The 12,955-nt window shown below is 41.5% G+C and overlaps 1 protein-coding gene across 2 annotated transcripts in view; it reads right to left on the reverse strand.

Moving 5' to 3' along the window:
- Positions 1-12,955, reverse strand: part of GPATCH2 (G-patch domain containing 2) — a 657,478-nt gene that overhangs the window by 183,187 nt on the left and 461,336 nt on the right. For both annotated transcript variants that reach the window (XM_078649787.1, XM_078649788.1), the window contains exon 6: positions 10,860-10,927. In XM_078649787.1, the coding sequence (XP_078505913.1) occupies positions 10,860-10,927 (68 nt within the window). The remainder of the gene's footprint in view (positions 1-10,859; positions 10,928-12,955) is intronic.

The raw sequence follows: 12,955 nt of genomic DNA on the forward strand, positions 1-12,955 counted from the left end.
CGAGCAGCTTTGAAAGCTGCACTTCTCAAATAACCCTACTCAAATATTAGTTCTACAAAATGTATATTCCCAGTATATATTGAAGTATGAAAAGTGTGAAAGGGGTTAAGCGTATATGTAATAGGGTATGAGGTTGAATACATGTTAAGGGCTTGGGATATAAAGTTAAGAGTGAAGTGTTTGGGTTATAAATGTATAGGGTTTGGGACAAAAGGTTATATGTTTAGGGCAGAGGGACTAAGGGTTGGGAATATTCTGTCAAGGGTATGGGGTTAGGAGTCAAGGATATATAGTTTAAGGTTTGGGGTTATGAGTATGGAGAAGAGAGTTTAAGGGGTTGGGGTATATGGGTAACAGGATGTCTGCAGTACAGTGAAGTAACTTAAAAGCTTTCGCTTAGATGAATTAATATATGAATACCAAAACTGAAAAACATATATTTGAAATGAAAATGTGTGTATTTTTAAAACTCAAAAGCCAATATTGGGTGAAAAACTGTTGAATTTTCAAAATGTATTTAATGCTGCTATTCGAGTGATGAAAATCAAATGGTGTTGAGGTGAAAATTACTAATATCATTAACTTTCTGCTATAGGCACTGCAGCTGTGGCTGTTACGTTTTATCCACGAAGAATGATCCGACATTGATAAAGCAATTTTTACATTACTGCTGGCAACCATGCCTTATGCACGGAGGTGCTCACTGCTAGTAATTTTGCATATGATGGCCACTAATGTAATGTTATCTGATGTGGATACTACTACATCTCTAATAATATTAGTAGCACAGGAGAATTTTCATTGAACATAACTAGCTCTTATTACATAAAAGGTTGGAGAGCCGTGATGTAGTACTAGTTCAAAATAAAATGAGAAATCTGTCTCTGAGATACAGGAATAAACTGAAGGGAATGCTGAATGCCCTCAATAGAAAATGTATCTCCTCGGAATTGGCACCAATTCAGTTGGCACTATTCTTGTTATAACAGAGTATTATACAATTTTCAGAATGGTTCAGAGAACTGCTTAAGAAGAACACTAGGTTAAAAGGTGCGTGGATTTGAAGGTGTTGTTTGGAATGTTTAAACAAGAAATTATACATGCTCCATCTTGGAAATCTATTGCAATATTGAGAGAATGAACTGTAGGTGTTAATGCTAGCAATTGTGGTGTGGGAGTGGTGTTGCTGATGAGATACAAGAATGTGTAATGGATTTTCCTATAAGGATTAAGGACCCTTAGGCAAGCAGGAAAACTACTCTGTCATTGAATGTGATTTTCTAGCATGTACTTGGGATCTTGCGTACTACAATATGTGCCTGAGAGGAATAAGGTTTATTTTAGGAATTAATCACAAACTGTTACGGGCATTTCAGCATAAGCTGCATTATGCTCAGGGGAAAAGTAATGTACATGGTGAATTAATGTCAGATTTTCCCCTCCTTAAATTTGGAGATGAAAGGGAAAGTGGAGCTGATCGTCATATGCACGTGTAATCAGCATAGCTTAATAGAAGAAATTAAGCTGATTGGTTAAGAAAAGCTGCCTGTGAGGTTCAGAAAGCAGTAACAATGAAAGGTCATAGTGTGACAGTGCATGGCTTAAAATTATTCCCCCTTTTGTGTTAAGTAAATTTGCAATGGACTTATTAGGGCAATATGAAGTTGTACCCAGTCGTAAATCATTTGCTACAGTCTTGTCCAGAAGTATCTAAGGTTAAAAAGAAGTTGCTTGATTCTGTAAAATAATTTTTGGATGCTGCGTCAACAAACCAATAGAAGCATTAACACAGATTTGCGGATCTCAGCTAGATAAATTTAACCTCATGTTATTAGAGGATGATGGTCAAATTCCCACGTATATAAAATCAGGCAAATTCTCCGTCATCGATTGCTCCATTATATCATCTGAGCTGGTAAACTCCCTTCATAAATATCAAGTAATACCCAGGATAGAAAGTGATCGCAACTCACAATCAATTTCCTTGACATTATCACTAGACCATCTACCAGAAGCGAGATCATTGAAAGTTGTACCAATAGCCATTAGCCTTAAAAGGCTAGTATGGCATGCGAAAAACCAAAAGGAAATAATGGATGTTCTCGAACTTTTAATTAACAAAGTTCTGGAGGAAAAAAAATAAAGGGAAGTCCATGGTTGATATCTGGCCCTGTCTGTGTGCTTCACTTTTAGATCGTTTTCCCCCTTTAACATCATCAAAAGGCTTCATCATGATAACAAAAAATCAGGATGGTATAATAATCGGTTGCTTTGCCTAAAAAGAGAGCTTAATAGAGCTACTAGGGCAGTTTTCAGAAAACCAAATGGAGCACAAACAACATTGGAAATCCATAAATTAAAAAATTCCAGAAAACAATACAAATACGAGCTATGGAAAGCCAAACAATCATACTACGAAGGACTATGGGCCAAATTAAATTTTTCATGCAAAACTCGAAATCCAAAACTATTCTGGGGCATAATTAACAATCTTGAAAATGGTAGCAAAAGGGGAACAGCGCGAATATAGACGAATCTTGTTGGGCATCTTTTATTTATAATCTTTACGTTGCACCCTCGGCCTTACAGCTCTACTCTGAAATTTTTTGCCAGAAGTCAAACATATCAAGTGGAGAAGAAGGCAGAAAACACAGTTCTGTCCAGCATAACGACCAATCAGAGCTACATACTGAGGATTTGCGGTCTAAGGAGTAAGTCCTGCACATTGCCCAAGCGGTACTACAATGTCAATGTCATACATTCTTATATAGCATGCAGTTCACTGTAAGGTCTCATGGCGCTAGCAGCTAAAGAATGGATGACAGACAGCGCGCCGCGTCTAGTTGGAGGCTGGAGGGAAAAGCCAGGTTTTGAGTTTTTTGCGGAAACATTTGTGATCAGTTGTGGATGAGATGTGTACAGGTAATTTGTTCCAAGAAACTGAGTTTTGGCATGTAGAGCAAGTCAAAAAAGCAATGAGCAGGATCAGACCGAATGGAGTGCCCAGCCCCAATGGGATTCTGAATTCAATTTTTAAAGCAAATCTAAAGCATTGGCCAGAGGTTTTAACGATTTTATTTAATGATGTTATCAAATCTGGATCAGTTCCCGAGTCACGGCAAGGAAGCATAATTCAGCCAATATATAAAAGTGGAGCACAAGACAATCCAGCAAATTCCCGACTAATCGCTTTAACTCACATGGAGGCCAAAATCTTTGCGAGTTGCCTCCTTGAAGACTTAGTAGACTGGGCCTCAAGAAATAAACTAATTCCAGCTTTCCTAACCGGTTTTAAAAGAGGCGAATCAACTAGCACAAACTTGATTTTATTGACTCTACTAGATGATAGGGCAAAATATATAAAGCAAAAGTTATATATTTGTTTTGTCGACCTGAAAGCCGCCTTTGATTCTGTTCCTCGAAATTTACTCTGGGCTAAACTTTTAAATTGGGGTATCCCAAAGCAATTGCTGGATATGATGAAATTATTATATTCCTACACATGGGCTCAGATCAAAATGGAGATGGCAGATGTACTACCTGCCATCTTGAAACTAAGACTGGTCTTAAACAAGGCTGTGTACTTTCTCCATGCCTTTTTAATCTATTTATGGCCGATCTTCCTGGACACTTCAAAGAAGTTAACGCTCACTCGCCCTAAAGACATTAAGTATTTACAATATGCAGATGACACTATATTATGAATCCATTCTGTTATAGGACTAAGAAGATGAATTGATTCTTTTAATCATTACATTACTCTTGATGGTTTGAAAATCAATACCAAAAAAACAAAAATAATGATTATAGGTGCTCCAAAAACAGATATGAAAGAATGGAACATTAATGGGTTACATATTGAAACTGTAAAATGTTATAAATACTTAGGAATAAAATTTGACGATAATATGTCTTTTAAACAGCACTTTATTAACCTCAAAGCAAAGGCAACAGCATTGTCATTTGCTTTTAGAAAGTTGAGGGACAAGTTGTAATTGTCCAAATCACGAACATCTATCGAAGGTCATGAAAGCAAAGCTGATTCCATCCTTGACTTACGGCTTAATGATTTTTCATGGCAAAGATGCGAAAATTCTTGATGCCCTGCAAATAAAAGTCTTCATATCAGTTTTTAGGATTTCCAAGCATATAGGACATGCTAATGTCAGATTAGAATTTGGTCTGAAAAGGCAATCCCTGGTACGACAATCTGCCTTCTTAAAAATGCTATATTCACTATATTGCTCCGAACAAGGTACCCTTGCAAACCAATGCTGGCAGGAGGTAACGAGATAAGAGCATGCTAGCAGCTGGAGATTCTTTTTAAGCGAGAATTTAAATAATTTTGATTGCCCAACATTAGATCAGCCAACCTATTATCGATTGTTTTAGATAAAGATGAGATGTGCTCAGAATAAAGTATAATTCTTGGTCAATTACCAACTCATTCATTAAATTAGAACCCCAATCATTCTTGCTGATCCACCTAAAATCATTCCTACGGGAAAAAATTATGTTATTACAGTTTGGGAGATACCCTACTAAGGACGGAATACCTAGATGGGAAAAAAACTGGTCCTCTAACCTTTGTAGGTTATGTGGTTCCTATGACGAAACTATAATACATATTGTGACTACATGCCCCCATTTGCTAGAAGAGCGGAAGACTCTGTTAAGACCTATTTTTAATGAATTAGGGGTGAGAACATGTCGACACGCCAATAATACCTGCCTCACTGGGTCAACGCCTCGCCTGATCTCCCAATTTGTAAAGTTTATCTTTATTGCTGAAAAAAAACTACTAGCAAAAACCGATTCTAACTGTTAGTATAATAATATGCTGTTAATGCAATATGGTAATGAAAATGAAAAATTTGCTTTTAAAATGTACTTTTAAAAAAAAGTTATGCACAAACTTTACATCCTAACTGTTACAGAATTGGTCAATTTTAAGACTAAAGATAAAGCATTTAACATTTTATTTACGATAGGGTTTGGAAATTGTCCTCTAGCAATTTTGCACAAATGCATTTTATTCATTGCTGCTCTTTATTAAAGCTGCAAAAAATGTCAGTGTAAATCTGTATACAAATAATGTTTTTTATATACTGTGTTTTATTTCTGTTTGAAATGATTTTTATTAATCAACAAATAAATCAAGGGTGCTGTATTTTGTATGGTAGATATCACAGAGGAGCTGCTATCTGCTAATGATTCTCCATGTATTGAACATTGCATAGTGGTATAAAGCAAAAAAAGACATCACTATACCGCACACGTCCAATGGGAAAGTGCAGAGGTTCAATCAGGTAATGATGCATTTATTTAAACTGGCGGATGAGGAAGGAATTTGATGGAGAATGGCATAAGGCAGTGGTTCCCAAACTTTTTTGACCCGTGGCTCCCTTGACCTAATTGGCAGTTGGCCGTGGCTCCCCACCAATTTTTTACCGGTGGGCGGTAGGGGGGGAGGGCGGGGGGGGGGCGCGGGGGTTTGAGCACGACTTCGGGAGTACCTACTGTCGGCTTCCTAAAGTAATTGGGATGCAATGAAGGTATTATAATCATATTTGTAACAAAATAAAAAGATAACACTTGTTTAATAAGAACTCGTTAAGTGAGAAACGATACTACAAGATTAATGGCGATATGTTTCCATGCACCTTTTTTTAACCACACAACAATTGTTAAATTAACTTTTTTTACTGTAAAAGGGAGAAGACTGAACTCACAACAGGAAAACCGGTTATAAAAAGTGAATAAATAGGATTTTAAAGATCCATAGTAAATATTTTGGATAGAACAAATTATAGATTCTATAACAAATGCAAGCTCTGTGATACCATGTCAAGTAAAAACTGGCCAACTCCCCAATTCTCACAGACTATCCTCACCCTTCATGTCTAACCTCATGATTGAGGAGGAGGAGATGTGTCCTAATAGCTAAAGATGCCAACTCTCAACACCCTGTGATTCTGAGCTGGGCAAATCATTTTACCCCCCCCCCCCCATGACTACAAAAAAAGCAGCCTGTAGTCTCTACTCTTATAAAATGTCTGGTTCTCAAGTGAAGCTTGAGTAAAAAGGCGGGCTCCATGGAGCTCATTGCATCGTTGGACTGCATTTTATAAATGTTGGCAACAGCATGCCATGCCACATATATAGTATTTTAATTTTCCAGCTTGTGTGCACGAGTTTCCCTAGTCCAAAAAAGCAGGAAAATTAAAATACAATATATGTGGCATGGCATGCTGTTGCCAACATTCATAAAATGTGGTCCAACGATGCAATGAGCTCCATGGAGCCCGCCTTTTTACAGTAAAATTATTATTCAAATACCATGCTGATCTTCGCTCCAACCCCCATTTTACAGCTGTACCACCAGCATTATTTTTACTGTGAAATTTACAGTAAAAATAATGGTGGTGGTACAGGTGTAAAACGGAGGTTTGATTAATAATTTTACTCATGTGGAGAACAATGAATCCTTAATCACACAAATGAGGGAACTAGATGCGCCAGTCAACATTCAAAAAGGAAGATTCATTCCTAAACTGCAGGATTACTTCAATAATAAGAACTCATTATACAGTTTAACACTGAAAACTGTAAACAAAAGGAAATGGAAGCCAGAAAGGGAATTCCAGAACCTTCGAATTCACTTGGGCGTTCAGATTTTGTTTAATGACACAGAGGAAGAACCTGGCACTTTTTTCCCACAATAACCTTTTTAAGGAATTGTTACCCAAGGGACTCAGGCGCGCAACACCCATTGGGCTCACGGGGCTTCAGCCCCCCCCCCCCCCCCCCCCCCCCCCCCCCAGTCGTGTGTCTCAGCCCGGGCTGACACGTCTTCCTGGGCTGGCGAGCATCTAAATTGCAGCCGTACCCGAGTACTTAACAGGTCTTTAAAAGACCATGAATTGTAAATGAGGCTTTTGTTGCCATTACCGTGTCCTTTTGCTCGTTTTTTCAAACATGCATGTTACTATGAAAAGGCTGGCTCCACGGACCGACTTAAAGTTAAAGTCAAGCAGTTAAAGTTAAACACAAAATATGCAGGGGACACGTGATTTACAGCTGACACACAAAACTTCACTTTCCCACAACGTGCGCGCGGCGCCCCTGGCACCTCATGGTGGCGCACCGGGGTGCCGCGGCGCACAGTTTGTGAATCACGGGCATAGGGATATCATGCACTTGTAAGAAGGTGCATGTGGTATTAGTCACATTTGTGATGGAGTACCTGCCTGTCAGACTCTAAATTAGGTTCTACAGTGGTTCCATGATGGTTGAATGAGATATGTATTAAAAAGTGGGGGGATGTAAGAGAAAGTGAGAGTCAGGATCTATCAAAACATTGATTGAAGTGTTACACGGATCGCAGAAGAAGAAAGACTGTAGGTGTGTTTGTATGAGTAGATCAGGTGGAGTGTATTAAAATGCAAAGATTTGGGGGTAAATAATGGGCTGGGGGGCCAGAGGCATGAAGGTTATTGAAGAATTGTCCGATGTGAAGAAGGTAGAGAGTGGTAAACTATGGGATCTTGGATGTTGGTCAATTGTCAGAGGAACTTTATATATGAAGAGAAAGATAAGCAGGTGTGGCGGGGGTTGGTCGGGTGGGAATGACCCTTGCATAGTATCAGGTGTGCTCCCCTGCTCTCAGTGACTAACTGCATGTATATCTGATGCCATCACTTTTTTTGGTCCTGGCATCACCCCAACCTCAGAGGTCAGTAGAGGCCTGCCCTTGACTGTTTGTGATCTTGGATCTATCCTAGGGTCTGGAAGGGGGCAAACAGCATACCCTCATTATGAATAGATCATTACTGTCCTTGTTCTGTGTACAGCACATAAAGCAGTGGTGGCAGCATAACATGTTTTTGAAGAGATCAGTGTGTGTGAGGCCTACTTGTGTAAAGTTCATCTATAAATATATATGTTAAAGTGTGTGAGCATGTGTAGTACATGTAACATGTGTAGTCACAAAGTAAGTGTGATGGAGCCTGAGTCAAGGAGGTCAGAGTGTTCTATGTGTGATGGCCCTTCCCTACCATAAAACAAAATGGAGGGTGTGGCCTGTGTTCCCAGACAGTTAAAGTGTAATGCCTGCATTTCTGTGGATAGATGAAGGAAAGCCAGAGACTAAAGTGAGGAGGATGGGCAAGGGGCTACATTTATAAACTCAATGAGGTCTTTTGTTAGCATGAAGATGCGGATTAGTTTTCCTAAGCACTGACATTTGGTGGATGATAGGGCTAAAGGTTGAGAATGCAGACTCTGTTGTGAGAATTGTGGACATTTCTAGCTGAGGCCTGCTATTTTCTCTGATCCAGATTACTCCTTCAGTTGGACAGAAAACAGGCAGGTGGAGAAATCTCACAGGTCTTTGTGCCTCTTTTCTGGCTGCTCTAGGTTGGGGCCAGACCCAGTGCTACCTGCGGTGAGAGAAGCATCACTCTACACAAAGACTGTAACTTGAGGGCAGCATGAGGAGTAAAATTAAAAAAATGACCACCCCATACTGGTTCCACAGTTTAAGACAATTGATCCTCATCTCCTGTCGTGGGTCAAAATAGAACCCAGACCACCCCACCAAGTTACGTTCGAAGATCTAGAGATATTGCTCTGCAGAGTACTAAAAGGGCTGCTGTGTAACCAGAGTTGGTGTCTGCCTGACAGTCAGTATCCCAGGGTGCTGCATTTGCTGCTGGAGGAACTGTGGATCATCCCTATAGCAGAGCAATAAAAGGACAGAGTGTAACCAAAACTGGTGTCCGTCTGAGAGCCAGTAAACCAGGATACTACATTGTCTGTTATATTTTCTGCTGGAAGAGCTGTGGATCAGTCTTAAAGTACCTAGATACCTGTCTGCATGCCTGCCGAGAGAGGGAATGAGCCTGCCTGGCCCTGCAGGATGACAAAGTGCCTAGACGGAGAGAGGCACACTGTGTCCTTAATAGCTGTGGGACATCCAGAGACAGCGGACTTCAGGAGAGTGAGCTAGAGAGGATCCATATGTCAAGTAACCCCTCTCTTGCCTCTAAAACTATTGTGATAATCATAACCCCAGTGAGGGCTGCAACCGTATGATCACCGTAGGCTCAGTCAGGGCTACAACTGAGTGATCATCTTAGGCCCGGATGGGGCTGAAACTGTCATGATCATTAGAGACCCAGTCGTCTGCAGCTGCATGGTCATTATCATCATAGACGGTCAGGGGCTGTAACGACCATGATAATCAGGATCTTAGAAATGTTGGAAGGTGTGTGGGTGCTGTGTTTATAAGGAGGAAGGAGTGTTAAATCACAAATCAAAGTGTACAAACATGATTATGTGGATGTGAGGTATGGAAGGGAATGCATGGGGGGGCATTTGGTCTGCATGGTTTTGTCAGTTGGGGCGTCAGCACAGCCAGCAGACAATGGACAGTACCAGTCAACCCAGTTTATGTTTATCAAACTTGATTCAATATTCTTCTGGAAAACACATATGCATCCGTAATTCTTTACCCCTACAGTTTCTTCCAATCAAGAGTTTCCCATTAAATAAGTGTCAGATGGAAAAAATACGAATACATAGAGTGTAGGGTCTAATGGAGAGGCCATGCTCCGCTCGACTGAAACTGCTGTCTAGTAATAACTTTCTTGCCATGGTCTAAACCTGCATTCCACCTTAGCATGCCTTTTTCAGTGTCAGACATATTTGATACACAGAAAAAACAATCCTAATAACAGAGAATTTTTTAAAACAATTTTAAAACAAAGCATTCTATGTCTGGAACTGTATGTACCAGGATTTGTTACGAAGAAACTTCTGCTTTTTTCCACTTTACGAATCCCCTTACAATATGCAGAACTCGAAACTAATGCACTGTGCTGTCTGCACATTATATTTTCCAATATATTTTATCACTATTGTATGACAGAAATATTATTTGCTGCACAAACCTTTAGGTATAAATTGATTAGGTGCCCCAATATCAAAGGCCTGACCTCTTTCAAGAATACATAGGCTAACTGTGTAGCTCTTGTCACTATTGCTGATTACCGGTGTGAAAAATAAGACGTTTTGTTAACCTGTCAAAAATGCTCCAAATGGACCATTGTTTTTTATCTCTTTGGGAAATACCCAGATTCTCTTAAGGGAGGGATATAGGCGTGCCCTGCGGGCAATGTGCCAGAAGGGATCTGAGAATTGGTCTTCAGTCAGTGCTTTATTATGGTTTCCAACATAACTGCCAAAGTTTGATGGGAAGTATTTGCCCCATTGGTCTCCATGTCAGGTGCGCACCAGGTCTGCTGCCATGATGAAACAGGGGGGGAGGGGGTCACACCATTGAGTTCTTAATATCCACCTGCACAAACATCGTCAAGACAAGTAATTCGTATTTAGAATTGTAAAGCTGTACGTCCACATATCTACGTACCTTAGCAATACAATATTGTGGATTCAATAATTGTGTAGGTCAATATTTCTGATCTCAAAAAGTGTAACAAATATCTGGTGAATCTTGTTTTGATCAGCATGAAAGATTTGTACAAAAAGCTTCTTACGCAAATGAGTACAATATAGCTGTACCCCAACCAAGACATGGTAACAGAACTACCTTGCTTCATCAAACTCCACAAGGCCTGGACCATTCCTATTAGAGCATGAAGAAAAAGAAAGCTGAGCAAAAGATGTGTCACTGTAATAATGAAAGAAAAACACAATAGCAAGAAAAGGACCTGTTGCAGCCACTATACTGATAGATGTGCCATAAGAGGGGTTTCTCTGACATTGATAATTGAAGAATCAATGCAAAGTATGAGATAAGAGAGCAGATGGCAATGAACACTGCAGTGGTTACTCACTCATGGGGATGAGGTGCCTGTGAACCGTCTGCCAATCGCTCACTATTGCCAGGCACTGCGGCACCAATCTGGAGAGAAAACAGAATTAAGGTAATCAATGGATATTTGATGTCAATTTGTGAATGATAACACATTTCATGCAATGTTTACTGCTCTAAGTGAATGGTATGCTAAAGCATCGGCGGAAAACCTAACTGCAGAATGTTAAGTTAACACATACAACTGGCAAGAGCATAATATAAAAAATCAAATAATGATACTCTTCTTAAGTCTGAGGGCCATATTTAGAGTTTGACAAACAAGGACTTCATCGTACATGGCCATATTACAAGTGCTGTTGATTCTAATGCACTTCTAATATGGCGGCTGGGACATCCTTCATTTTTGTGATGGAATAACCCGACTGCCAATTTGTATTTAGGGCCTTCAATCTTTGTTTAGAATCAGAGCAAATAATCATATCCCCATAGAGTACCAGCATTTATCCGGGAAACCTAGGTATTTACTAAACATGAAACTCTCCTAATGGAAATTTAGATTCAATGGAGTGGAGGTGAGAGATGCTTGTCAAAATGATGAAAGTTAAGTTGACTAAACCCATGGGGCAGAGTGGTCTGTGTGAGCCAGATCACATGACAAACTACCATCTCACAGTTCCAGATATTGTCTCCACCCTGAAAGTGATCACATGAACCAAATCTTAAAAATGTATATATATATATATATATGTCTTGAGCTAGAGAAAGTACATGTTTAAAATCTGAATTTGAAATACCCAACTTTCTGTTTTTTTAATGGTTTAGTAGCACACTGTTAATTTTCCCTGCTCACCATCACAAACATTTCAATTACAACACCTCCTTCAACACCGCCACCTTCCCAGAGAGCTGGAAGCATGCCGAGCTCAACGCCCTACTGAAGAAACCAACAGCGGACCCCACCGACCTCAAGAACTTCCGCCCCATCTCGCTCCTCCCTTTTCCTGCCAAAGTCATCGAGAAGACCGTCAACAGACAGCTTGCAGCCTTCCTCGAGACGAACGGATCCCTCGACCCCTCGCCGTCCGGTTTCCGAGCCAACCACAGCACCGAGACCGCCCTCATCGCAGCCACCGACGACATCAGAATCCTGCTCGACAACGGGGAAACAGCGGCCCTCATCCTCCTGGACCTCTCTGCAGCGTTCGACACCGTCTGCCACCGCACCCTAGTCCAACGCCTCAGCAACATCGGTATCCAAGAGAAGGCACTGGAGTGGATCATCTCGTTCCTCGCCGGAAGAACACAGAGAGTCCGCCTCCCCCCGTTCCGATCCGAGGCCACAGAAGTCATCTGCGGCGTACCGCAAGGATCATCACTCAGCCCCACCCTCTTCAACATCTACATGAGACCTCTTGCAACCATCGCACGCCAGCACAACCTCAACATCATCTCCTACGCCGACGACACCCAACTGATCCTCTCCCTCACCAGAGACCCCGCCACCGCCAGAACGAGCCTACACGAAGGGATGAAAAACGTCGCCGATTGGATGAAAAACAGCCGCCTGAAACTGAACTCAGACAAGACGGAAGTCCTCATCCTGGGACCATCGCCCTCCGCCTGGGACGACTCCTGGTGGCCCCCCGCCCTGGGCACCTCTCCCAAGCCAACCGACCACGCACGCAACCTGGGCTTCATCCTGGACTCTTCCCTCTCGATGACCAGACAAGTCAACGCCGTCTCCTCATCGTGCTTCAACACCCTGCGTATGCTCCGAAAGATCTTCCGATGGATCCCGACCGAAACCAGGAAGACGGTCACCCAGGCACTCGTCACCAGCCGACTGGACTACGGGAACACCCTCTACGCGGGAACCACAGCCCAACTACAGAAAAGACTCCAGCGCATACAGAACGCCTCCGCCCATTCATCCTGGACATCCCCCGACGCAGCCACATCTCCGGCCACCTGAGGGACCTGCACTGGCTCCTCGTCAGCAAAAGGATCACGTTCAGGCTCCTTACCCACGCACACAAGTCTCTCCATGACCTGGGCCCCAAGTACCTCAACGACCGCCTGACCTTCTACACGCCCACCCGCCAGCTACGTTCTACA

This window comes from Lissotriton helveticus, chromosome 6 (genome assembly GCF_964261635.1).
Source record: "Lissotriton helveticus chromosome 6, aLisHel1.1, whole genome shotgun sequence".
NCBI lineage: Eukaryota > Metazoa > Chordata > Amphibia > Caudata > Salamandridae > Lissotriton > Lissotriton helveticus.